The sequence below is a fragment of the Daphnia pulex genome, chromosome 3 (genome assembly GCF_021134715.1).
Source record: "Daphnia pulex isolate KAP4 chromosome 3, ASM2113471v1".
Classification (NCBI taxonomy): domain Eukaryota; kingdom Metazoa; phylum Arthropoda; class Branchiopoda; order Diplostraca; family Daphniidae; genus Daphnia; species Daphnia pulex.
In genome coordinates, this window is record NC_060019.1 from 9,442,888 (window position 1) to 9,465,406 (window position 22,519).

At 44.4% G+C, this 22,519-nt stretch overlaps 3 protein-coding genes across 4 annotated transcripts; 1 reads left to right on the forward strand and 2 right to left on the reverse strand.

Moving 5' to 3' along the window:
• Window positions 1–4,811: 4,811 nt before the first annotated feature.
• Window positions 4,812–16,298, reverse strand: LOC124190670 (probable serine/threonine-protein kinase DDB_G0267686). The gene is made up of 5 exons (XM_046583489.1): window positions 15,030–16,298; window positions 14,761–14,887; window positions 12,256–13,601; window positions 9,773–12,085; window positions 4,812–6,612 (listed from the first exon to the last, which is right to left on the reverse strand). The coding sequence occupies exons 4-5, from the start codon at window positions 12,058–12,060 to the stop codon at window positions 5,790–5,792; spliced, it is 3,111 nt and encodes a 1,036-aa protein (XP_046439445.1). The 5' UTR covers window positions 12,061–12,085; window positions 12,256–13,601; window positions 14,761–14,887; window positions 15,030–16,298; the 3' UTR covers window positions 4,812–5,789.
• Window positions 16,299–16,351: 53 nt separating this feature from the next.
• Window positions 16,352–19,720, reverse strand: LOC124190322 (protein arginine N-methyltransferase 6-like). The gene is made up of 4 exons (XM_046582947.1): window positions 19,634–19,720; window positions 18,260–18,374; window positions 18,013–18,134; window positions 16,352–17,170 (listed from the first exon to the last, which is right to left on the reverse strand). Exons 1-4 carry the CDS (start codon window positions 19,718–19,720, stop codon window positions 16,352–16,354), a joined length of 1,143 nt encoding a protein of 380 aa, XP_046438903.1.
• On the forward strand, window positions 19,047–22,513 carry LOC124190675 (BLOC-1-related complex subunit 8 homolog). Of its 2 annotated transcripts, none has more exons than XM_046583499.1 (5): window positions 19,047–20,027; window positions 20,495–20,557; window positions 20,662–20,776; window positions 21,648–21,755; window positions 22,031–22,513. In XM_046583499.1, exons 1-5 carry the CDS (start codon window positions 19,970–19,972, stop codon window positions 22,053–22,055), a joined length of 369 nt encoding a protein of 122 aa, XP_046439455.1. In that variant the 5' UTR covers window positions 19,047–19,969; the 3' UTR covers window positions 22,056–22,513. The 2 variants fall into 2 exon arrangements, with proteins under 2 accessions (XP_046439455.1, XP_046439454.1); XM_046583498.1 differs by having other exon boundaries at window positions 22,235–22,513.
• The last annotated feature ends 6 nt before the right edge of the window (window positions 22,514–22,519 follow it).

Genomic DNA, 22,519 nt, shown 5'->3' on the forward strand with positions numbered 1-22,519 from the left:
TGTGCGGTGCGACGCTACTTGCACGAAAGAAGACAAAAAAATAAGACGACCGCAAAACCGTGAGACGCCGCCGATGGCGTCCAATTTTTTGGTTTCTGTTTAGACTGAATTTTCTTCTTCTTCTTCTCCGTGTGATGTCTTCCGTTTTCCCAGTTCTGCTCTTTTCACGGGATTTGTTTTTTCGATTTTCTCAGTCCAGGGCGATTGTTGTAATTCGCCCAGAAGGGGAGGACGTATCTAACTATAAGGCCGGTCGAGTTTTTATTTTTTTGGTTTGGTGAGAAATCAAATCACGGATCACCGTCCTTGACTCTTACTGGGAGCTGCAACCCTTAGCCTTATATCAGCTGCAACAACAACAACAACAACAACAGCCATGGCTTCCAGGGCTTGGTCCGGGGCGCCCCCTTTTGCCCTCAGCTTCATTATAAATAAATATCGTGTCCTGTCCCCTGGACCGCAGGGACCGGAATGACCCCCGCGTTGACAAATTATCACGTCGTAAGGAAATTGGAGAGAGAGAAAAAAATTTCTTTCCAACCCCAACGAAAAATTCGAATCAATTCTTTGATTTTTTCTTTACGATCTTTCACGCGACCTTTCGACTGACACTGAACGTGTGGAAAAATTTAAGGGGGATCCCAGACATGAGTATAGAGAGGACACACACTAATTTCTTTTTTTTTTTTTTTTCGTTTCGTTTTCCTGCGTGTAAGAATATGTTTGATCCCCCAATTTGCCCTCTGCGCCAGTATATCGGTGCAGGGGTGGACTCCCGCCGAGCAGACGCAGCTGCGCGAAACCTTCTTCACAAGAATAGATAATACGCGTAGGTCCTTGTATATTAACTTTTACACGGCTGCTGGCTTGGAAATGGAAGGTGAACCAAGTTTTCTATTTATATATAAATCTCAAAGGCCTACGTCCTAGTGTAGCGCTGGATGTGCATGTAACATCCCAACACCTCGGAGGAAGAAAAATATCTTCAACTCAAAAGGATTTTTTCTTTTTTCTTTTTTTTTTTTCTTTTTTTTTTAGAAAAACGCCACCCGACATTTTCCCGAGAAATTGTCCCGCGGCTGTTTTTCATTTCCATGGGCAGGAGGGGTATTGGGTGTTTTTGTTTCGGTGAGCTCGTGCCTGTTGGGGGCTCTCTCATCGAGCCTCACACACACACACACACACAGACATGAGACAACATGCGTTTTCCATTGCGCATTATTCACGACACGTTCATCATTCACGCTTCCATCTCTCCCCCCTCGACTTTTGCCGTACAATTTCGTGTAGATTTGATTAAATGCGTTTGGCATCGGTCTTACCTTTTCGGAGAGAGTTGAGTTGTCACTGTGGGAAAACAACAACAACAACAACAACAACAGCCAGCCAGCCAGCCAGCCAGCCGAGTGTTGATGACTAGTTCCTTGTATATGCGGATGATGATGATATGATCAACGACGGGCCGGATCGGCGGTTCAGCCCCCGCAGACAAGCCAACGAACGAAGGCGGAGCCGGGCAGACACGGTAGGCCGAGCGTGACCGTGAGTACTGCAACTTTGAGAGTGGCTGATGATGATGATGAGATGTGCCGTACAGAAACAACAACAACCGAACCAAAAGAAGAAGAAACCCCCAAAAGTTCTCCAACACAAACCGGATAATTTAAACCTTCGATTGATTTTCGGTCGGGAAAAGTAACAATTGGAAATCGCAGAAATCACAACACTCGGGTCGATTAGTCGAAGAGTCAAACACGACACAACAACAACAACAACACCGAAAGAATTAAAAAAAAAGTAGGTAAAAGAGAAGTTGAGAGAGAGAGAGTGAGAGCGGCCCGGCGTGACTACCTTGGACCACCACGTCTAGGACCCGACTGAATTGCCTCCGCCGCTCGACTCGCTTTCTTAAACAGCGTTGTCTGCTGCTGCTGCATCCGCCCCATCTCGCCCCAGCCATCCAACAACAGTTGCCGCCACATTCATTCAAATAAAAAACACAACTTGGAAATAATATTTTTTTTTTCTTTTTCTTTTTTAAACTTTTGCTGGTCTCCTTTTTATTTGTTTTTCTTCTTCTTTTGGGGTTCTTCAATTTTTATTGGATTCGGTTGGTTCTTTTTCTCCAACATCAACTCGCCTCTAGATGGCTCTCGTATATTTTTTTTAGGTAAGTAAATTATTATATCAAATAAAACAAACATTTATTGGAGCGTATATTTGTAATAATAGAACTGTTGCACGCGTGTGTAAAAATCGAGAGTTTGAAGATCGGGACCCGCCATTAGATCCCGAAAAGAATTGAGAGAGAAGACCGCGGGAGAGATCAACTGGCACTGATACAGAATCGAATTTATCGGCTAGAAGTTTGACAGTTGGGAATAATATAATAAAAACGAAAAGTAGGGATGCAATAGAAGAAAGTTTAGCTCGTCTCTCGGGATGACGGTGGGGTTGTAACATTTGAAATTACCGATGAAATGTATAAGTCAGCGGGAGGCCCCCCCCCCTTTTTTTTATATGATGGGTGTAATGGGGCCGGCCGGCCGCGTCCCGGCCAATATAGAGAGATAGGCATCGCGATTGATTCAGACTATTATATACAATAGCATCAATATCTTGGCTTTTAAAATGCGCACACCGTATAGAAATTCCTGGTCCCGCGTGTGATTATCACTAACAAGAGAAACAAGATCGAAATCTTTTCGCAGTATAACTTTTTGTTTTTAAGTAGAAGAAATACTCAAATCATTTTAAAAATAAAAATAAAAAAAAGGGGAAATAAATTTGAGGGCAGGGCGTGTCCAAGTCGCCGCTAATAACATTCAAGACATTTTTGAAAAATAAAAAAAAGGTAAAGTAATTAACTTCGGCGATCGCCAATGCGATACCATAAATCACTGGGAAAGGAGAGTTTACGCGCAGACCAGAATTCCTGGACAACAAATCACTCACGCTATTTTTTGAAGTAAATTATCGAAGGTTTTTTAAAGCAGCAACGCGGCTGAAAATCTTGGACGCGCAATCACGTAATCAAGCTAATAATTCAGCTGCTGCTTCTAGGTCGCGGACATGATTTATTCTGCATGTTGTCGCATAGATATGTATACACTTTTTGAGCAAATAAAAAGTATACGACTCTCTCTCTCACTACTCGTTCTAGCGAATAAAACGTGAATTGTTTTATCAATAAGAGCGAAACGAAGAAAATGCCACGACATTTATTGGAACTGGAACACATGCAGACTGCAGCATGCGTATCATTTGGGACAGGAATTTTTTCTAGTTTCTAGGAATAACGTAACATTCGCTCACAGTAAATAATAATCATAACGAAAACTCGTGAGTCTACATAGCGGGGAGGGGAGGGGACTTAACAGTCACTGACTAGATAGGTTAATCATCAGCTGAGATTTTGTAATAATAATAATACTGGAGCAGCTACTACTTTATATTGCCAACTGCATTCCTTCTATTTGTTTGATTTTTTATTTTAAATTTTCCATCGGCTTGTTGTATTCGAATAAAAGAGCTGGACATTTCCCAAAGGAGATTACCTGCTGAAAGAACGAGACACGATGATGAAATGACATAATTATAATTCTTTGATGAGAGCGGCATCGTCCTTGTGTGTTTAACACAACATTTTGTGTTACTTTTATCTTTTTTTTTTCAAACCAATCAACTCTCTGGGAATATTTACGAAATGTCAAGGAATCCTTATTCTGCCTCTCCCCCTTTCGGCTGAAGAATGAATCCATCATCTCATCTTTCATTCCTTTTCTCGTCCCGCCGAAGTTGTCGGTTGTAGAGAAAAATAAAAATTAAAAAAAGGAAAAATCATCCGGTTGGATGGAACGACGACGGATGAATGGAATGAAAAGTGCTATCGTTTCACGGGGTTAAATGCTTCAACAGATACTATATAGTATACAACCGAATCCTATATTTAGATGCTTCCTGCATAGTAATAATAATAATATCGACGCGATAAATATAGCCCCGCAATTATAAGAGAAATATTACCGAGCCTGAATTCCGTGTAAGCTGAGCTGACAAGTTTACTATACCAGGAAATCGAATCGAGTGCTATGCTAGCTAGCTGGCTGCCTACAATAATAATTCTTCCTTATTATCATAAACAACAATAAATTCTTTTAATTTGTTATTCTTTCCCTCCCCGACTGAAAGTGGGGGGGGGGGGATAGAATCGTGATTTTATACACGTACACGTATAGGTGGTGACGACACAAGTCATTGATTATAAACACACAGAGCCTGGTTTTATGGATATCGTTTTCTATTGTTAGTTTTTCCTTTCTTGCCAAACAGTCCAGGCTCTCCTTTTATATAATCGAATGCAACTAGCTTTCTCTATCTCTCGTATATCTTTCTCCTATCGGCTGGAAAGAGTCGCTGATTGTCCAGTTGGACGAATCCTGCCAAGAAGAAGAAGAGTTTTTTCTTTCTTCCTTTTCCATTTGAGATGATGATGAACGTCGAGCCATCAGAGGATTTCTCCGAAATGAAACAGCGGAACAATGGACCAAAAGAACAAGTATCAAAAGTTTCGTCCTTCAAAAAATAGGAGAAGAAAAGAGTTTCATTCTCTTTCTTCTTCTTCTTCCTCTGCAGCAGCAGCTTATTGCGTAGTGATGGCAGGTGGTGTTGGATAATGGCGTGAATTCAGAATTCGAATGAAAAATGGAAGAATGGCAAAAAAAGAAGGAGGAGCTACAGTAGCTCCTATACAGAGCAATATAGTAGCTACTTACCATTTCGTGAGAGATGTAAAAGGAAACGACGATGAATGAATGAACATAAAATGTGTATCGAAAAAACCAACAAACGAAACGTTTAGACGCCAGAAATGCCAAAGGAAATAGAAGAAAAAAGAAAAACGACGACGTCCAAAAGAAGAAGAAGAAGAAGAAGAAGAGTGTTATTGCTCTGTTTGTCTCTGTGTGTCAAATAGGCGCTGCCATTAAAATGGAAGAAGATGGAAGCCAAGCAGATGGGAAGGGGGAAATCCGTCAGGCGATGGTTTAACGACTCTCCGAGCTGGAAGAATCTTGAAAAGAAAAAGTGAACAAAACGAAGAAGAAGAAGAAGATGGAAGCGTGAAGGACGTCGTCGTCGTCCGTAAAGAGGGCAACAACACGCAAGACAATTTCTGGGGCCGGGAATGTCATCCCTTTTTTTACATAATGGCCAGGGCTCGTCGATAGAGAAAAGGAAAAAATTTGAAAAAAAAGTGGCAAAACAAAAGGCTGCGAAAAAAAACCGAGAGAGAATGACGTCAAAAGCGAAACGACGACGACGTCCGTGACACACAATAAAAATCACAAGAATCGAATAATGAAATGTCCATTCACGCACAAATACACAGCGACAATGGAATTCGCGAAAAAAATAAAAAATTCAAAAATTGAATATTCAACTCGAAAAAAAACCCAACCAGTTGGATATTTATATATATAAGTAATAAGTAATTTTTATTTAACTTGTTTTTGAGATAATAAAAAATAAAAAAAGCCATTTAGTTATTACACGATCGCGTACAATCAAGTACTACAGGTAAAGAAAAATAATGGATGCGTAATGGGTAAAATGGGAAGAAGGATCTAAAGGCGATTGGGTTTGATTGGTTCCATTGTTGCATCCAACAAATTCATATGAAAAGAACGGAGGGGCTGGAATGGAGCAAACTGGAACACGACAACAACTTTGCGTTTGTTTGCGATGGAACGAGAGCTACTATGTGGGATGGGAACGTCCTATACTTTTCTTCAGTGGGCTGAAACCAGGTCAGATCTGATGAGGGAAGACTCACCTTTGTGCGTGAGGTGGAGACGACTTGTCGACTTGTGCAGAGAAGAAGAAGATTTGACCCCGGCTGTTGTTGTTGTCCTGTTGTTGCCCTGTAATAATAGCGAAGGAGACGATGGATGACGATGAGCAGCCGAGAGCCCCGGCGATGAGCTGGTGGCGTGGGTGACAAGTCGTGCCGATGCAGCTGACGGGCTGCTTTTTGGAGGCTGGCCACCGGAAGAGATGAGGCTGCTGCTGCTGCTAGGCCGTGGGATTCGGCTGCCTTGAATGGAACAAGTGGCTGGCGGCTGAGCTGCTACTACCGGTAATCCTGGTTTCACGCTCTTGAGCAGATTCGTCGAAGTGCTGGGGGAGGTGGCGGTGGTGGTGGCGGACGCCAGTCTCTGATGGCTAACACTGGGCGTTGTTCGGCTGGCCAACAACATCCGGCTACTGATGGCCTGGCTATTATGTTGGCGGAGTGGTGTCGCTGTGACGTTGCCACTGGTCTTGCTGCTCACCACTTTTGGCGCTACAATGTTGGATGGCGTTGTTGCTGTTGTTGTTGATGCTCTATTGTTGTTGGCCAACGGCCGGGCGCTTCGCAGAGCTGCCGGCCCGCTCGACAGGCGACTTGGCGCTGGTGGCGTTGTGACGGCTTGCGGAATTTTCGATCGAAGCGGAGTCCGATTGATATTCGATCTCGATCCTTTGGAATTACTATTCTTGCTGGGCTGCTCAATTTTTCCTTCCGCCGGTTTCTTGACGGGCAGTCCGCTCTCCACTTTCCTGATGCTCCTCCTGTATCGAGTGTCAAAAAATGCCAAAAAATAAAAATAAGCGAAAGTCCTTTTTTTTTTCCAGTGAAATGACGAAGCGGATTCATTCAACCCTGTCCGTGTCGGCCTTCCAAGGTGAATAGCTGAATAGGATTATAATAAGTAGTCAAGGAGGAATGCAGAAGGAAGGTTGAAAATGAAGGGGAAAAAAAAAGAGTAACTCAACTATGAAAGAAAACGAACGGGTCAACAATCATTTATCATTATTTGATTGGCTTCTTATAACACAAAAAAACAAAATTTCTTTTCGCAGTTTCCCAGCGGGCGGGAACGTCGTTACGACTCTGGCGGATTTAAAAAAAAAAACCAACTGGAGCGCTCCATTAATTTCACCTTTTGTCGACGCTCTAATTTCGTGTCAATGTGGCAACAACACAACAACAGACAACAAACATTCGAAAACGTTTCAGAAAAAAAAAGTCCAGGGGAAAAAGAAACAGCGCACGAGAGAGAAAAAGAAAACAATGTTATTTGACTACAACACAAAAGCCTTTGCGACTAGTTCATTCATTGAATGAACTGCGTGATCTGGGCATTGTGTGTGTGTGTGACATCATGCGATTGTCTCTCTCTCTCTCTCTGCCGGCACACACACACCTTTTACAACGGATATTAGAGACTCCCAAGGTTTTTCTGCCGATGAATAATAATAATCATAAGCTCTCGACGCGATGACCGAGTCACGAGAGAGACTCTTTTTGTGTGTGTGTCCCTCGTCTATCTACTTGAGAGAAGAGCCATTCATTTTTAATATTGTCGCCAGGGCTGCTGGCTGCTGCTGATGACGCTGATCTGTCGTGTAGATTTCTCTTTTTGTTAGCTGTACGTGCAGAGGAGACAAATGAAAACAACGGCCAGGTATACTATACTATACTACTATATATACTGTACGTACATATAAATAAGTGTGTGTGTGGGAATGGAGGAAACTCTCGGCGTAAAGTGTACTATATTTATAACTATACCCCATCATCATCATCAGCACCTTTATCGTTTTAATTACCTCAACTTCTCGACGGGAGTTTGAATGGAAAAAAGAAAAAAAGACTTTACTCTTTTGGCTCCCTCAATTCTCCCAGGCCCTTTTTTGGTCGCTGCCAAGGGCACCCACCCACCCAAGTTCCGAGTGGTGTGTCCATTAACGGACGAGAGACGCCCGTTCGGTTCGTAGCGCGTACACTTAGGTATACAACAAACGACAATCGCTCTTGTTCCAGCGCTGCTTGTCTCTTTGGGAGAGATAGTCTCTGGCGGGAGTCGAGAGTGGAGGTGGGGACATTTTTTTCCGTTGGTTTTTGGCATTTCGAGGAACAAAGAAGAGTCACTCGTGTGACCTCTCCCGACAGCAGTCCACCTCTCATCTTTGAATGAATGAATGCCACCATCACGTCGTCTTATAAGTCACACACACAAGGTACCCGACAGCCGTCCCTTTTTCTCTCTCTCTCTCTCACTTTAATGGCTCCACTTTTTTGTGCTGTCGAATCCTGGCGAGTCACAAAGAATGCAACACACACACACACAAAAGCCAAAGAGTCGCATTCCATCATTCCCCCCACCAACATCTCTCAAAAGTATACGTATAAGTAAGTCCTTTTTTCTTCTTCTTCTTTCCATCTTTTTTTCTCAAATGGTGAGAGCCTTTTATCTACAATCCCCGTCTGCTAATCTTATACATTTCAATTTCTAAGAAGAAGAGGAAGAAGAAGAAGGCAGGAAAGACAAATGAAGGCGACCATATACCCGGTCGGTTTTTATTTTTTAAATAATAGAAGAGATCGAATGGATAAAATATTACGACGCGTCGTCCCGACATTCATCAAAGCGGCCGGTCATGTTCATGTGTGGCTGCTGCGCTTCCTATCAGAAATAAAGAAGAAGAAGAAGAAAGGGGCCCTCGGCTTATTATATGGACATCCCTCTCGCACCCCACGTTGTTGGCCGGCTCGTAAATCGCTCGGGGATGGTTCAATTTCGAACGGCGCAGGAACAAACAAAAAATGTCGATTGTTTTTAGCCGGCCATAACTCAATCATCTTCTTTTTCCTTTTTTATTTTCTTCTTTTATCCAAATGTTTGCCTTCCCTTTTTGATTTTCCACAAACCAACACGAAGGCCTCCCTTTTCCATCGTCAGCTCACGCGAGAACCTCACCCGATAAGCCATCTCTCCTTTTGGCCGCTCATAGGCTCAGCTCTTTTCTTCTTCTTCTCCGTCCGTCCGTTTTTTATGATGTGAACAGATAGAAGATGAGGGTCGTACTGGGAAAGAATCTCAGAGGAAAAAGAAGAAGAAGGGACAAAGAGGAAAAAGAAAGAAACTAAAGAAAAATGGCTATACGCGCAGCACACAGCACGGCAGTTATTATATATCAAACACGACGCGTTTCACGTTGTGGTGAGAAAGAGACTTAACCGCCGCCGGCTGTCCGTTCCGTCTTCTTCTTCTTCCTCTCTCTCTACCGCTATTATATACATCACACAGAAAAATATATAATATTCACTCCCATTAAAAAAACAAGTTGACGGATGTGATTTCCGATGAGTAGTGACACGGCTCAACTTTCTCAGTGACAAGCGTCGCCTCATTCAACTCCCCCCCCCCTTGACATCGGGTCCCTTTCACGAAAAGAAAAATATTTTTATTTTTTTAATTCGAATTGCGATTCCAGTTGGAGATTGCGCTGCTGGAAAATGAAAACCCAAAAAATCTCAGCCACAAAATCGCCTTATCTGTTTTCTCTCTTCCGTATTTGAAGTTGGCGCTCCTTTTCACTGTGTGTGACGGGAGGGAGGAAGGAATGTCTTTTACTCTTTTCAAAAGAGAATTGAGGACGGATGAAACAAAACAAAAACAAACAGCGTGACCCGAAAAAAACAGAAGAGACCCAACTGCCACGCATTACAACGCACTTGAGAGAGAGTCTCGAAAGAGCTAACCCACTACGAAAAGCGACATATGGAATTCCATATCTTGTGATCTTCTCAAAGCCATAAATACACTATACTTGATAGAGAGAAATACTTTTGAGTTTGTTTGGGTTGGTGGACGGGTTGTGTGTGTCATATCTACCAGGATTAAGTATTATGGAGCGGGAGAGATTAGAAAACGTTTTGATTTACTTGACTGGCTCCTCCGGTTGGCATCCCACTGCTGGCTCGTCTTCGGCTGCTCCTGCTCCTGCTGCTGATGGTTGTTGTTGTTGTTGTTGTTGCTGGCACTGAGTATCTGGAACACAGATGGCGCTCGTATCGTCGTCCGGCTGCTGTTGCTGCTGCTGTTGTTGTTGTTGAGTGCGGTCGTCCGAACGCTCGATGACGCCACTGACTTGGAGATTGTTGCTGTTGTTGCTGTTCTTGATGTTGTTGTGGAATTCCACCGCCGTCGGCCCAGAGATGGCGTGGCGGTCGCGTTCCAGTTTCTCCATTTCCAGGGCGCTCTCCATCTGCTGGAAAGCGCGCAACTCTTCGTCCGATTCGCCCAGGTGAAGTTCACTGCCGCCGGAAGAGGCGCCCGAATCGGAGGAGGCGTCCTGCTGGTGAAGCAGGTGCAGGTGGTTGTCTTCGCTGGACAAAGTCGGAGAGATGCTCGTCGGTCCCGGATCCAAAAACGTTTCGGGCGGCTCAATCAGGACGGACAGCGTCGATTCCGGAGTGACGACGTCCGGCAGCACCAGCAACTGCTGATCGCCGGCGATCGCCAATTGATGATTGCCACTCGACAGATTGACATCTGCCGACGGTTGATGATGATGATGATAGAATTCGCGAAATTCTTCGTGCTCGCCGAAATCGCCGAACGGATCGCCGCCGGACGATGAGCTGAGGACGGACCAATTGTCGACAACGGTCGACACGCTCGAATTGGATTCACTTTCCGATTCGGTGGCCGACGAGCTGGACGAAGCTTCGATGGACGACATCATCATCATCCGCTTGTCTTCCTCGGCGATCAAATTGGTGTAAACCTCCGCCGGCTGCGGAATGCCCCAGTCGTCGGCGTTGACCGTCAAAATGGAGCGACGCTGGCGCTCTTTGGGCTCCGGCTGTTGGCCGCCCGTCAACTCCCCCAACTTGGTCCTGGGCAACGTCGCCGGGGCTTGGGCCATTTGGCCTTCCTCGCGCATCATTTTCAGATGATGATCGACGTCCTTGTGGTTGTGGTGGTGGGCGGCGTTGAAACTCCGCGAATGTTGCGGCCGATTATTGCGGGGCGGTTTGCTGGGAGTGCTGACGACGGTCACGGCGCCGGAAGCGGCCACACGATTACCGTTGATGAGCACCTCGTCGGAAGACAGCGATCGGCAGATGACTGTCTTGCTGATCGATCCCGTTGTCGATCCTCCTCCTCCTCCTGCCTTGTGCATCAATTTGGTGCGGCGTTTGCGCCTGGGAGGCACCGGCGGCGGCTCGTCAATGAGCGGATGATGACCTTTAGTCCAGCCGCCGTCTTTCCGCTGGCCGAGACGCATGGCAGACTGGATCAGAAGCTCCTCCGGCACGTCAACGGCCCGCTCCTGTTGTTGTTGGTGACGGACCGAGACTTTCCTGGTGACGGGCGGTTTGGCTTCGATAACAGCAGCCGGCGGATGATGGACGGCAGGCTGAGAGAAGCTATTCAGATGCTCCATGATGTCGGCCCGTTTGCCGTCGTCCCAGTAATGACGGATTTTCAACGACAGCACGTCCTGCTGGCTGTCCTTGAGCATGTCGACCACTTGGAGCCGATTGAGCGTATTTCGGATGTTGACTCCGTCAATCTCGACGATCTCATCCGCTTCGACGAGCCGGCCCCACGAACAATGGACTTTGGAGGCTGGACTGCCTTCGGCGCAGCTCTGAATGAAGAGCCGTTGAATGGGCAGACTGCACTCGTTGCCCCCGTCGAATTTCAAACCGAAACCCAATTTCTGGCCGGGTAGTCTGGTAACGCAGGCCACTTCTTCGACAAAGCCGGACAGACTGAGGCAAACGCTGCCGACTCCAATTGACGACGGGCCAGCAGTTTCGTCTTCATTGTCGTCGTCTAGAATTTTTGGCTGGACACCGACGGACAATACGGTGACGAAATCGTCCAGGTCCGAGTGACGATGATGGACAGGATCGTCTTTTGTCGTCGTCGTCTGAACTTGAGGGTCCTGTAAATCGAGTCCGCCGTTGACGGTCAAGACGGTGACGTATTTGTGCTGGTCATCTCTTTCCAGGCTGTGCAAAGATTGCCGGGTGGGACTGCCACGGCTTCCGCCGGACCAATCAGTCAAGGCTCCCGAATCCTGGCTGCGCTGCAGCAAAGCATTCCGCCTTTGACTAAATCCGACGTGATGGTGAGACTGCTGATGCTGTTGGTCCATATCCATGTCTTCAAAATCCGTGGCGCGGATCCCGCCACCAATCAATTGGACGTGCTGCATTTCAATATCCGGAACGTCCGTCAATCTGTTTTACAAAAGGAAAAGAAAAGAAAACAACAATTTAATAAAATAAGAAAAAAAGAAAAACCATCGACTCGTTTTCTCTGTGTGCGTCGTTTTGTTTTGTTTGTTCTTTTAACGGTAAATTTACTTGACACAGGAGAGTCGAGAGAGAAAGAAAAGTGGTGAAATTACATGAAGAGACGACCGGAGGGGGGCCCACACCGGAAAACACCACTGGCTGGGCTTTGGCGTACGTAGTAGCACACAAAATCAAAGTTGCAGTGTGGTGCGGTGTGCGTAATAGCAGCAGCAGCAGCAGCCGAGTGGTGGGGGCCGGACTCTTGTTGGCGTCAGCAGACAATCAGCCAACACACTCATAACACGCACGTGGGAAATGGTCCGCAGTTCAGTCGCCTGGTAATGATTTCCTTCCGTTCTGCTGGACTGGAAGGTCGATCTTTTTGGCCACACTCTGCCCAACTCGATAGAATTTTTACATCTACACCCACACGCACAGCGTTAACACAACGCTTGATTGACCAACACTTTGTCTTGATAGTTTCTTCTACTTTGCACACAGACCCCAATACATCAAGGTATTGGACGCTGGTAGTGTTAGTCGTACGATGGATCAAATATCACTCGATCGTCTTCTTCTTTTCTGGTCCCGAGTCTTTTCTTTCTTCCGCTTTCTACGTGAGCGTCACAAGGTGTTGATTTCACACGACAGGCAAAACAAACAAACAAACAAAGCACCGATGGAAAAAGTGTTAACGAAGAGAAGTAAAAAAAAGGTACGGGACTTTTTTCTTTAAAATTTCAAAAGAAGACGATGGAGGAGGGTCTCTCGGCCGGCGTGTGCGCACGATCGGATGGACGGTTGCTGAGTGAGGCCCAACCTGCCACTTGCAACGCCACAAAACAGGTACACACGGGTCTCCGAAACGAAAAGAAGGAAAAAAAGAAAGGCGAAGAAGAACGCGTGTGTGTGAAAGCCCCCCTCTCCCGAAAAAGAAGGTGAAACCCTCCTCCTCTTTGGCCTGGCCGATGTGAGCTAGGAGGACTGGACTTGGGCTGGGGGGGAAAAGTAGGAGGGAGTGTTTTCACCCGACTGTGTGGTTTTCTCCGTTGTCTTTCTCTCCTCTAAGACCTGCAGCCTTTCACGTAGCACCAAAATGTCTCTACCGTGTACAATAGCCCATGCGGGCTTAAACAACAAATATCACTGAATAAAATACACGGCTCTATTGCCTTTTTAGCTATCGCCCCAGTGTCAGGTGCATAACGATGACGAAATGTGTGTTTTTTGGAGACACACACAACCAAGCCGCCGCCGCCGCCGCTCTCTTCTTTTCTACCCCCAAGAAAGGACATTCCAAAGACTTGCGCGAATTCTTCCGCTTTTCTGGTTTTGTTTGTTCACTTTTGACTTCGTCTTCTTATCGGTTGGCTTTTTTTTCTTCTCTTTTTTTGGTCGTGTTTCTCTCTCTATGCGAGTGCGTCTTAAAAGGACTCGATGATCTCTGGTTGCCGATACTCTGCAAAGACAAACCAACAAAAAAAGAGCAGAAAACAAGTTTTTGTTAATTCAGCAAATGAGGTAAAACAAGAAGTACGCTATACTGTGTGGAATGTGATGGAATAACCAGAAAAGGACACACATATTTTTAAAATTATCAGAAAAACAAATAATCCATCAGCGAAAAACAGCCGCGGCTTTTGGATTGTTTTTTAAGCCTCTTCCAATGTTAATGCTAATGTTTACATCATCAAATTCCATAAGCGATAGTGGTCTGCTGTGGAGTAGCACGCATGTTTTAAGCGTCGTTTTCTCTCCCCCCACCCCCTGAAAAACAATCCCGAGAAATTCTCTCCCATTTGGGCGCAATCAGCCCCTCAGCGCACTCTGAGGAATGAAAGAGGGAGAGAGAGAGAAGCCATTAAACGCATAGCTGCCAGCATTTAAAAATACACAACAAGATATATAACGAAAACACAAAAATCCGAAGGCTAATATTTCCCTTTGAAATTCATATGGGTCAGTTTGGTGGTACTGTTGCAGCAGCAGCAGCAGCCACGCGTGGGACCCGAGACGCTTTCTCTCTCGGGGCGATCCGACCGGAATAACAACGCACGGACCCATCACGAGAATGAAAATCCCCCCCAACAACAACAACAACAATACACGCATTCACACAAATTAAAGAAAGAAAAAGAAAAAAGGGAACCAATCGTGCTGAATAGTTAAATAAAAAGCTCGCGGTACACATTGTGGGTTCGGAAATGATGTCGGCCCCAAATGAATTGAATTGATTTGGTAGTATAATTGCATCGGCGAAGAAACAAAAAAGCTTAAAGAAGCCATAAGAGAATAGAAAATAAACTGGAGAAAGGAGTCTGGAGCGATTGGACACGCTGCTGTTGCTGCTGCTGCTGTTGCAAGTCAGTCCGGCAGACCGGCCGAAACGTATAAGGAAATCGGGGTCAAGCGACCCAGTGCGTCTTTTCGCCCGAATGCGGAAGAATAAAACGACGACGACGACATGAACGAACGAACGAAAGGTGTGTTGTTGTTGCGGCTGTTTTCATCCCGACCAAACCAAAAAAAAATGTTGAAGCGACCGACCGACGGTGAGAAATGGCAACCGACATGCAAAACGCCAAAAAAAGAAAAAGGAACAAATCAACTTATACAACCTCCGGCAAAAAGATCCGCTCCTTCATTTCTGTTTCCCGAGAGTCGTTGAAAAACAAAAAAAATTCGGGACATGTCAACATAATCATCAGACAAGTTGCCCTCGTGCTTGAACTGTTGGTGGCGCTCCTGGAAAAACAAGAAAACAAAAATGTAGCTCCGTCATTTATGTTGTTGTTGTTAATATTCCGAGGATGGGGGGGTTTGTGTTCTTGTTTCGTCTAAAAAGGAAAACGAATGAAAATGAGAAGAAGCGTATCCGAACTTTCACCTCTGTCAGTAGATCAACGCCCCACGTAGCCGCAAGTGGAGAACGAGGAGGGGGGTTACAGACATTCCTGGGATTGTCATCACGCTCCTCCCTATCTCTTACACTGACTCACGAACTCCAGCAGCAGCAGCAGGCATGGTGGTGCAGCAGCAGCAACAAGTTGAGGCTACGCGTGCGTTCTTCCCAGCTCGATCGAGGCTATAGCAACGCCCCTGGGCAGCGTTTGTGTAACGGGGAGACCGTTTTCTCATTTCCCAGGAAGGAATAGAAAAATAAAATAAAAACTTTTTTTTTCGGTTATTACAACAAGCAGAAAGAGGAGGAGGAGGAAGGTGGCAAGGGAATCTAAGATTAGAAATCAAAACACACAGCGCGCCAAAATGCAAACACTCTGAAACTTGTTTGCCTTTTTTCATGAATGGCGTGTTGCTCCTTGTGTACACACACAATCTCCCAGGTGAACTCCCTTCTTTATGCACACACACACAAGATTGGGGAGATTCTTTGACGGGACTGGCACGGTCGGTCAAGTCTCTCTCTCTTTTAAAATGGCATCATGATCTCCTCCACAATTGGCAACGACGACGACGACGACGGAAGGCTCCTCAACCCATCCCTGGCCCCCGTCGTTCGACAATATCGTAAAAAGAAACTCTTTATGCAACAACATCAATATTTTCTCTCTTCTTTTTTTAGGGTCAGCAGCGCAGATCCTTTCTTTAACGCCGTGTCCCGAACCACATTCCAACCATCGCCTAGCCTTTGTGCAACAAACATTTATTATAATACCAGGAGGAGGAAGGATAGGAGGGATTTTTTCGGTCGTAAAAAATGGAGATGGATTGAAAATGGAGAGAGAGAGAGACGAAAGAGGTGTATAGTATGGCAGTGCATAGTAAAGTCGTAGTAGTAGAAGAAAGAAAAGAAAAAGAGGGGAGAAAGAAGGAGAAAATATCAAACTCATCTTGACTGGCTTGCGGCAATGGGTCACCGTGTCAGCTCTAGACTCGGTTGGTTGAAAATCGGAATAGAGAATCAGGTGGTGGTGGTGGTGGTGGTTGTTACGTAGGGGAGGAGTCGTTAAAGAGGGTTCCAAAGAAATAAATGATGAGGGCTCTATAAGTTTAGTTTAATCTGGGACCGACATCAGCAGATAGTCTCGCTCTTTTCCCCCCTCCAACTTGGACCGCTTTTCTTTCCTCTTAACGAGAGAAGAAAAAAAGAATTCTTTAGAAAATTATTTTGATTTCAAAATTTCCCCCCTTTTATTTATTTTTCTCTTTCTCTCTCTCTCTCGCTCATTCTCCACTTGTTGCTACATGTCACTGCGGCTCGGTAGAGAAGACATCAACACCGTCATCGGGTAGGGGCTCTTGGTCCGCCTTGGCCATAAATGCCGCGATGACGACGCACCTCGCCTGCCCGCAGGAACACGGCACGGGATGCTCGTCTTCCTCGGGGTCGAGCAAGTTCAATTCGATTTGGTATCGTCGCCGGTGTTCCGGGCTGCGGTTGAGAGTCAACTCCCAGCCAATTAGGTCGCCTTCCTCCACTTGGATTGATGATGGCAAGACGATAATGGTTTGTTTCCAGTGGGTGGCGGCTGAACTGGGAGACGTGCTGAGCTTTACCGGCGATGAAGCCATCCGATCCGGCCATTCGAAAGAGCAGTCAAACCACAAACAGACGCCCTGGTATTCGGTCGGCTCGTCGCAGACGACGGAAGTGAAGGCGCGTGAATGAACTCGCTCGATTTCGTCGGGTCCGAGCCAGGCCAGATCGAAATCGGCAACTTGAACGGGAGCGCTCAAAAGCTCGTCAGCCTTGACGACGGCCACCTCCGGCTTGCATCGCTTCGAGTCCAGGACGGCCTGGCCGACAGGTGACAAATCCAATCCGTAGAGATCCTTCCAGAAGTCCACCTGCTCGGTGTAGAATTGGCCCAGACGACAGGCGGCGGCGTAGAGCGTGGCTCTAGAAGGCAGCATCACTCCATCTGGTTTGAGATGTTTGTCGCGAGCCAGCAGCACCGACTCCATCATGGATTCGTGCAGTAAATAAAAGCCCATCCACTCGCTCACGATGACGTCCACTTTGGCGCCTTCGGGCAGGTCAATCTCCTCTGCTTTCCCGTGAACGACCTGTTTCCTCGCGCAAAATAATAGTAAAAAATAAAAATAAAAATATATATTTCCCGATAAAATGAAAATTGTCTTTTTGGCATCGGGGGGTGGTGCCATCCAATTATCTGTCATATAACGGGAACTTCTTCTTTTATCACACCCGACACAAATATACTGGCACAAAGGGAAAACCGGAGATTGTTTAGATTCAATCATCAGACATTTGCAATAAAGATAGCGCGATCACGACGGCGACGATGCCGCCGACGCCTCCGCACACACACAAACGCCAGGCCATATCCATTAAATCACGTTGTTGATTCGTGATGGTGGCAAAGGGAAAGGCTTGGTGGTGGTGGTGATTCTGAAGCTACAGTTCGACGTATACGAGTTCGTGAGAGCGATGCAGTTTACACGCCAAGGAAGGAAAACAAACGAAGCCCTTGGAGCAGTTTCTGGCTTGGAGTTCTTTCTTTTGGGGGGACCAGTCAAACTAGGAAGAATGGACTTGGTACGTAGAAGGTTACAAATGAAATCTATTGTCGATGTTGTGGATGTCAGTGAAAGCCAGTGAAAGTAGTGAATTCAATTCCGATGAAAAGAGAGAGAGATAGAAAACAAGAGATAATTCATGTCTTCGCCAACTGTTTCTGTCGACGAAGTTGGAAGAAGGAAAGAAAGTCCGTTTCTTTCTTACGAAATTCTAAAATATGTACTACACACATATACGTATGTATTCCACGTACCAGTGGTATTATAATGACAACAAAAAAGAAAAAAAAGAACAGAAAATATCCAAGAGAATTAAAGACCGGATGTGAGACCGTACTAGCGGTAAGCAGAGTGGATGTAATACGTACCTCAATCACGTGTGAGAATCCATTTTTGGCCACAACTTCCCGAGTGACGTTGGCCAAGCCACTGGCTTCGACCGCATATACTTTGGCAGCACCAGCTTGAGCGCAAAATAACGAAAGGATTCCTGTTGGCAATTTTTTTTGTTTAGAGGATTATAATGAAAGAAAAAGAAAAAAACAAAAGTTTTTGGTTAGATTGTGGTGCCTGATTTGATTTTTCATAAGGAAATATTTTCTCGTTTGTTTTTACCGGTTCCTGCTCCGATATCCATAACTATTTTGCCCTCAAATTGTTCCTTGTTACCGAGGATGGCTTTTTGGTAGGCTTCCGTTCGAGAAACATCCTTTAGCATCAATCGATGAATCTGCGAAGTTGCGGTTTTTTTTTAAGCCCCACATGGAATTAGAAAGAGAAAAAAATAATAAATAAATTGGATTCGTCAATAAAGTTCAGAATGAAAGCTCCGCTATTCACGCCCAAGGGGGGGAGTCTTCTATAGAATTGGACGGGGAAAATGGGAACAAAGTCTCGGCAAAGAACATCAAAATGTATCCATCGATGTAACTGCATTTGCACACAAAGATTCCGGTTGGTTACGTGTTTCGGTGTTTTGTTTGTTTTACTCAACGAAGCGAGGAAAAAAACGTGCTACACATCAATAATCGTGGACAGTTGAATCGCGCTTCTTTGTCCGACAAAAGAAGAAGAAAAATACGACGATCCTAGGAGCGCTTAAATCCCATCAGTTTCCACTTTAGAGAAGGAAATAAAAAAGAGTGTGAAAGAAAAGAGGAGAGAAATGAGATAATGGCTTATTCAACCTTAAGCAATATCTTGCAAAGAAGTATCCGCCTTTTGACTTTTATTCTTCGACGTCATGTAATTTTTTATTTAAACTCGCCACGCTGGATTTACTTCAACCGAATTATTATTCTGATATCCCGTCATCCCTTACAGATAATAACACTCATTCGCCAGGCATTGCTGGGGCGTTACGTAATATCTCAGCTATCAACTGACCTCTATAATTCGAGACTTTCACAAAAGTTTACATAGAGACAAGACGTGTGATTTTAAAATGCAATTAGACCGTGCGTATAGGGATAGAAACATAGCGTGCACACTTTTCTCGCGTAATGTTATTGAATCGAAAGTGGATTGACGCTGAAGGCGAATTGCTTCGAGCTGTGCGAGACACAGTTCCCTTGTTCTGATTACCAAAACAGGGAGTGCCATCATATGGATTTGTGAATTTTACAAACCTCTTTCTGATGTACCTCATTCCTGTCAGAAGGTGCTAGACGGATTACGCTGCCAAAATGAAACTATTTCCTTATCAATCAATCATCAGTAAAAGTTGCTCTCAATTTTTGTGCAGATAGAACCGGTTTCAAAGTGGGTCTCTTTAATCAGATACTATCGTGTTTTTTTCCAAGTCATTATCTTAAACTGCATATCAATAGTGTACACGCTCTATGATTTGCAATACTCCACATCTGGCTGTGACAAAATTTCTGGGGGTTTATCTGCTGGAACAACGAGTACCGGTATTTTACACTGATTGAATACGAACAACTAACTGGGTGAAATGTAGAAAACTATCAGAACAAGTCTAGATCTTACGTCGATATCTTCGTAACTGTCGAAATAGCTGTCATCCTCCATCGTTGCTGTCCCGGTTTCGTCATCTGGCTGTTGCTCCTGGATCATTTCATTAGATCTGGTTGAAGGCAGATGAGTGAATTTCATGGAATATCAAACAAAAATGTCAAATGTTTAACAGAAACACACGTGGTTCAAGCAGGAGAGAAAGTTTGTTGATTCTGAATCGATTTTCTATGTCGTCTGCTTTTCCTTTTTCGTCGTCTGCTGTGTGCTTTGTCAGTCAACAATATTTCCCACCAAAAACACAGTCGACAATTTTTATCGAAGCAAAAGAATAAAGCCATTACTGTAAAAATGGCTTCGGCTTCAGGATCTCACAAAGAAAGTGATTTGGACGTCAAAGCACGAAGAGGTAAAACAATTTTTACGACATTAGTGTTTGATAAAATGGCACAATGTGCATTACTGTTTGACCATGTATGTAGCCCATGCATACACAAAGATATATATTATATTATATTGGAAATTCGTGACTTTCCTATGCCTCACCTTTGTTCTCTGCATTTGTAAACAAATTTTGCAGTTCCAAATTTTATTTGTTATGTCTTAGAGATGTAATAGCTTTTATATCCTTGACCATCCTTTACACTAGTTTCGTTCACCAATCAAGGCCAACAAATACTCTGTGGTTGCATGTAAAGCAGTAAACCTTGCAAATGAATTCTTAGTTTTGCCTCTTGAAAAGAACCAAATGCTGCCTTTTGAATTGTAGATTATGCTATAAAAACTATAGGGGAGTTGGGCAATTGAAAGACCATAAAGCACAAGAATATGGAATCGGAAATAAAAAAAACATATTTATATTTCAAATGTATGCAGCAATGGAGCGCGTATCCGAAAACATGCACGTTGTAGCCAATGAACCTTCGCTGGCATTATATCGTAAGTAATTTCATTAAATAAATTTTCGTTTAAAACCTACCTCTGGAAAAAAAACATATCTTTTACAAAAATGTTCATGTAGCAAATTTTTTTTAACTGTCCAGGTCTCCAAGAACATGTTCGAAAAGCGCTACCCTTTATGGTGGAGAAACGTGGTGAATTTGGACATCTTCACGAGCAACTGCAGGGACGCTGCTACGACGCTGACTACGCAGTCAGGTATCATAGAAAATCCAAGCTCGGCGTTAACATTTCTTTATGCTCATGAATAATTTAACAAAGTCAGCATTCGGCGCCTGCTATCGTGCAGTAATATATCACGAGAATAAGTTTCCTTTCGAATGATTCCAGCTTCATCATCATTGACACAAGCTCTAAACCTGGCTATGATTTCGTACCTTACTTTACCCTTCTCCTTTGAATTACGTCGGTTCGATTTCCTTCCTGTGATCAATTGAAGCGTTCTCCACTGTTCAGAGATTCGTGATTATCTAAATCCCGCATTTGAGTGAACTTGACGTATGCTCATTCATCTGGCAGTATTCCGTTAAAAGCCAATTTTCATAGTTGTATTGTTAAGCCTATTGATTTCATTCCTTTGACTTGTTTAAATAATACTGGTGGCTCGCTCAACTGTTTTAAACGAAATTAAGTAAATTAATTTGAAAGTCTTTTTTTAGCACAAAGGCATAGAAAGCTGTCATTAAAAGTGGATCCTTTCTGCTTTCGGGAGCTGAACGTAGATTCAACATGTCAGCTAGAGCCATCTCAACAGTAAAGAAAACTGATTGACAGTGAGCCTGATTACGCTAGTTAGAAGAACTTTTCTCCCGCCGTGAAGACGTTAGCGTTGACGCTAGTGGAGCGTAATATGAATGTTTACTGCCAACAGCCAGGGAGGGAGGAAAACATGGCTTGATTATTATTTTCTATGATTTACATTCACAATTCCGCCAATTGCTTCATTGAGAGTCCAACGGAGCTTGAATACATCTAACTCGTTTCTTAGAAGCTTCCATTATGTATTCGGAATGTGTTTTTCCAGTTTTCTCCTTTTTCATTTTCCTTTTTTTTATTATTCTGTTCCCAGTGCCGTCAACGAGATCACCAAGGCCAAGGATCCTTTTGAAGCCTGCGCGGCATCGTTGAAGAACGCAATTTTTTATCGACAACAGCTGCGCTATCGTGACTCCCGAAAGTAATTAGGAAAACCGCTTTACCTCAATCTCTCCCTTTGCTTTACTTTATTTTTGTTTTTCTTTTTTGTTTCTTGGCACGTAATCTTATAATTGAATTGAAATTTTTTTTTTCCTTGTTCAATTGTCGAGTTGTTTTACGCCTCTATTGTCACCTGTCCAATTTCTCCATTGGTTCTGTGCATTCCATTGGCGATACATTTTCTTTTTTTTCCCCACTTTTCTCTCTTTGGTTTATTGTTTCTTTCATTTATTTATTTATTTTTTTATATTTTAGCTTGGCCAATTTGTCCCCCCGTTGAGTTGACTGCGATTGGCCGGAAAACCCAAATTTCTTTTCCGGTACAAGGGGAACACATCTATTCTGGCTACTTACTACTATCACTCGTCTTTTTGCGTCTCTTTCCTTTTTCTTCACATCTATTGCGACCAACTAATAATGTTACTACTATTCTTGTCCTGGCTTTGATCCAATCAACAGACAAAAGAAGAGCCAATCCATGTACAAGCGCTTTTCAGCCTCTGAGCCGTCGACGGAAAGCGAGCCACCACCGACCGGACCCGCCAGGCCGCAGAGCAGTATTTATCAGTCATGAATTTGATTACATACTTTTTGGACCACTTCGTTTACACACGGCCATTTGGTTGGGTTCGACGAGGCACAGAATACTACTAACTGCCCTCACCGCCCACACAGCGATGTAAACTTGATACAATTGACCTGTAACGAATACAGAAAAAAGACGCGTACCCGACAACATTCCAA

Bases quoted from the DNA above. Each gene is read 5' to 3' on its own strand.
- LOC124190670 (XM_046583489.1), bottom strand. From the start codon at position 12,060: ATGCAGCACGTCCAATTGATTGGTGGCGGGATCCGCGCCACGGATTTT. The intron at 6,613-9,772 runs GTAAATCAAAAC...CACTCGATACAG, and splicing joins CAACCGGAGGAGCCAGTCAA to GAGGAGCATCAGGAAAGTGG.
- LOC124190322 (XM_046582947.1), bottom strand. From the start codon at position 19,720: ATGATCCAGGAGCAACAGCCAGATGACGAAACCGGGACAGCAACGATG. The intron at 18,375-19,633 runs GTAAGATCTAGA...GCAACTTCGCAG, and splicing joins ACAGTTACGAAGATATCGAC to ATTCATCGATTGATGCTAAA. The intron at 18,135-18,259 runs GTAAAAACAAAC...AATTGCCAACAG, and splicing joins GGATATCGGAGCAGGAACCG to GAATCCTTTCGTTATTTTGC.
- LOC124190675 (XM_046583498.1), top strand. From the start codon at position 19,970: ATGGCTTCGGCTTCAGGATCTCACAAAGAAAGTGATTTGGACGTCAAA. The intron at 20,028-20,494 runs GTAAAACAATTT...AAATGTATGCAG, and splicing joins GGACGTCAAAGCACGAAGAG to CAATGGAGCGCGTATCCGAA. The intron at 20,558-20,661 runs GTAAGTAATTTC...TTAACTGTCCAG, and splicing joins ACCTTCGCTGGCATTATATC to GTCTCCAAGAACATGTTCGA.